Source organism: Lagopus leucura, unplaced genomic scaffold (genome assembly GCF_019238085.1).
Source record: "Lagopus leucura isolate 7727_CA_CO unplaced genomic scaffold, USGS_WTPT01 45965-0_obj-0_obj, whole genome shotgun sequence".
Taxonomy (NCBI): Eukaryota; Metazoa; Chordata; class Aves; order Galliformes; family Phasianidae; genus Lagopus; species Lagopus leucura.
Window position 1 is genome coordinate 1 of NW_024967572.1, and position 3,838 is coordinate 3,838.

Consider the following 3,838-nt stretch of genomic DNA (forward strand, 5'->3'; position numbering starts at 1 on the left):
GGATGTGGCTCTGAGGGCTGTGGGCAGGTGGGGGGTGGATGGTGGGATCTGGGGATCTTAGAGGTCTTTGCCAGCCACAGGGACGCTGTGATTCTGTGAATCGAGTCATTTATTGTAGCGAGAGGTAATGAGCAGCAAGCAACAAAATCACGTAAGCACATAAACACTTGACTGGGATACTGATGGCACCGGGCCCCTCACCCTGCGCTGGCTGCAAGAGCTTCCATCCTGCTGCCTGGGTGCCCTCGGCCCCTGTGAGGTGTGATGGCGTCACAGAGGGTGGCACGGAATGGCCACTGTGACCCAGGGGGTGCAGAACAGAGCCAAGGCTGTGGGGCTCAGGCCGAGCTCAGTGCGACCTGGTGAGGTGAGCAGGGAGGAAGGGGCTGCCTGAGGCTGCCCAGGGAGGAGGGTTCCCCAGCGCTCGGGGCCTGAGCTGAGAACTCAGCCTCGTCCCGCTTCTCCCCTAGGTTGTCACGCGGAGGACGAAGCCCAGCACTGATGGGACAGAGACTCTGCAAGTGGTTTCAGTCAACTGCGGAGACGCAGGAGGCCGCCGGCTCGAGGGGGCCAGGTGAGAGCAAAGAATCCCTGCACGCAGGGCAGAGGGGTGCTGGGGGTCTGCCAGCGGCAGAGAGGGGAGGTGGGGGCACGCAGGGCCCCTCTGCTCCTTGGCCAGGGGAGCCGCGGTTGGGCTGTGGCCGCCTGCTGGCAGCACTGGGCCTGCAGTGCCTCTTCCTCTCCACGGGCACGGCCGGCACACAGCAGCCCCTGGGACAGCCCCCAGGGCACCTGGCTGCGCAGGCCGCTCACTGCTGTGCCTCTCTCCTCTCCAGCATGCGTGCTCTGCGGCCGAGTGGATCAGGACTCGAGCATCCTTGGGGAAATGGAAGAGCACCGTGGATTCTGTTTCCATAAGTTTTGTGTGGTGAGTTCCCACGTGCCTCCTGACACCTTCCTTCACCCAGAGATTTCCTCCTTTCTGCCCTAACAAGAGCCTGCTCTTTCCTCTTGTACAGATATTTATCAATGATCTTTGTGAAGATGTGGGAGACCACATTGGCCTAACTTTTGGGATTAAAGACCTGATACTCAAATTGAGACAGGCAGAACAGACGGTGAGCACCGGACTGGAACAGGGAGCTTGGCGCCCGGAGAGGCGTGGAGAGCTTAGCCTGGTCCAGGGAAAGCAATCCCAGCCCTTCCAGCCAGCCCCAAGAGAAATCCCTGCTCTTGCAGATGAGCCCTGTTCAGCAGGCAGCTCTGCAGAGTGCCACCCAGCCCTGCCTCCATCCCGTGCCCTGCACAGAGGTGCGGGGCCCGCTGCGTAGGCCCTGAGCCTGCAGCTGATGGGAAATGCTCTGCTCTTTACAGCTCTGCTTCGTTTGTGGCAAGAGGGGGGCCTTCGTCACCTGTGCAGAGATGGGCTGTGACCGCAGCTTCCATCTCCCCTGCGCTTCCAAGGGTGAATGCGTCACCCAGTACTTTGGAGAGTTCAGGTAAGGGCTGCCAGGCATCGCCTGCGAGCCTCCAACCTCTGCTTCAGCACCAGCCAAAGAAGTGAGGAGCGCGCCCTGACACCTCCCAGCAGCCTGACAGAGCCAGAGCCAAGGCCTGGGGCTCCTTCCTGTTCCTCTGCCCTCCTCGCAGCACTTCTCACCTTGTCCGTCCCTCCCATCTTCCCCCAGGTCCTTCTGCATGGAGCATTGCCCACAGCAGACAGCGGAAGCAGCGCCGGCGCAGGACACGACCTGCATCATCTGCATGGACCCCGTGGGGGACAGCGTGTCCTACAGCACCATGGTGTGCCCAGCCTGCCAAAACGCCTGGTTCCACCGGGCTTGCATCCAGGTAGGAGCCTTCCCCTCACCCCATGAGCACGGCAGGTGCTCAGCAGCACCAGGCCTGGCTCACACTCACCCTGTTCTGTTTCTGCTGCAGGAACAGGCCATGAACGCCGGTTGTTATCAATTCCGATGCCCCCACTGCAGAGACAGATACACGTTTATTATGGACATGCGCTCTATGGGGATCCGAATCCCAGTCAGGTTGGTGTCTTTCAGCCGGCTCTTGAGATGTGAGGGCACACGAGCTGTCCTTGGCAAGGGACTGCCCCAGCTGGCCTGGCCCTTTGCAGCCATTCACGTGGGCCTCAGCATCACTGGGAAGCTGGAACTGGGTGTCGGGAGGAAGGGGAGGGATGCCATGGATTAGTTTTAGTCCTGGGGCAGTCAGTGCTCATTCCATTCCCTCCTTTCCTTGGCAGACAACCAACATGGGAAGACAGCGATGCCTACATGTCTCTTGGAGTTAGGCACCGGCGCTGTGATGCCAGTGATTGCCGTTACCCCGGCGGCAGGGAGCAGGCAGAGAGAGTGGGGTGAGTTCCCTCAGCAGCCCTCTGGGGCTCGGCGTGGGATCGCAGCCTCACCACAGGCTGGGAGAGCACAGACTGGGCACCAGAGCTGTGCCGGGCGCTCCCTGGCTCAGCTCACTTTGTCCTCACGGCCACAACCCGTTTGTTTCCCCAGGTCCTGGCAGCTGCTCCTCTGCAGCTCCTGTGCCGCACAAGGCACTCACCAGTGCTGCTCCAACTTGAGTCACAGCACAACCAGCTGGGAGTGCAGCGCCTGTGCTGGAGAGGACACCGGTAAGAGGCAAACAGCCGCGTGCAGCTGGGCTGGGGCCAGGCGAGGCCTGGCAGCGGCTGCTGAGGGCTGCCTGGCTCAAATCCCTCTAGCCCAGCACCAATGGGAGTCAGTTCACCCCGTGGCTGCAATTCCATCCTGCTCACTTTCCTGCCTCTCCTTACAGCCTCTAGCACCAACTCAGGCCTTCCTGGCTGCAGCACCACCAGCCAGGCACCATCGGGGCCAGATAACTCTTCCCCCGGGCCTGAGAGCAGCGGCCTGTCCAGCCAGCGCAGGTCAGACCGGAGGAGAATCCGCCCGCGTGCACAGCGGGATGAAGATGAGCCGCGACGACACCGTGGGAGCAGCCGTAATGCTGCCCCAACTGTTGGGAGCCGCACTCCAAACGCTGCCAGCCAGGAGACATCAGCGTCCTTGAGGCGCAGACAGGGACAGCGGGCCCGGACAAGGAGCCGCTCTCCATTGCAGCGCCGGGCCCCAGATTCTCCAAGCCAGCCCCGAACACACCGTGGGAGCAGGCAGGCACCAGCCTCAAGCGCTGAGAGCTGCACCCACACAAACTCAAGACAGGGAGCACCGCGGTCCTCAAGGGTTTCCATGGCAGCTGAAAGAACACAGTCCAGGCAGACACGGCGGGCCAGGACTCGGAGCCGCTCCCCTCTGGAACATCGGGCTGCAGAGACCAACAGCCAGCCCCAAAGACGCCGCAGGAGCCGGTCCAGGTGGCCAGGGCCAGCCCGGGGACGAAGCCGCTCCCGGGTTCCACGTCGGGCCCGGAACATCAACCGCCGGCCCCACTGAGCCGTGTGCCAGCTCCAATTGTTATGTAAAGTCACCACAATCCATCAATAAAAGTGACAGTTCCATCATGCCACTGTCAGTTTGGTTCTTCTCTGCCTTTCCTGAGGTGGGCAGCTTTAGGGGCTGCAACCACGGGCATCTCTTCTCCCCAGCACCCAACCCACTCCTTCCTCCCCCCAGCCCGGTTCAGGCTGAGCTGGGTTCTGGCCCCGACTCCAGCAGGCGCAACGTTTTAACACACAACGTGGCGGAGGCCAGGCTGGCAGCTGCAGCCCATTCTGGGGGTGTTTCTGTCATCGTGGGGATGTCGCTGTGTTTGGGACACGCGGGCAGCCCCACGGCTGCTGCCGGCTGTGGGTGGGCTGGGACCCAGGCTTTCCTCCTGC

The 3,838-nt window shown here is 62.1% G+C and overlaps 1 protein-coding gene across 1 annotated transcript; it reads left to right on the forward strand.

Annotated features, from left to right (window-relative positions):
* Positions 1-339: 339 nt before the first annotated feature.
* On the forward strand, positions 340-3,510 carry LOC122193205 (PHD finger protein 7-like). Its single transcript, XM_042893933.1, is given in 11 exon segments — positions 340-367; positions 471-574; positions 837-928; positions 1,020-1,118; positions 1,375-1,499; positions 1,689-1,856; positions 1,858-1,922; positions 1,925-2,048; positions 2,267-2,380; positions 2,532-2,650; positions 2,815-3,510. Coding segments are annotated over 10 exon segments (1,617 nt in total). The 5' UTR covers positions 340-367; positions 471-501; the 3' UTR covers positions 3,453-3,510.
* Positions 3,511-3,838: the final 328 nt, after the last annotated feature.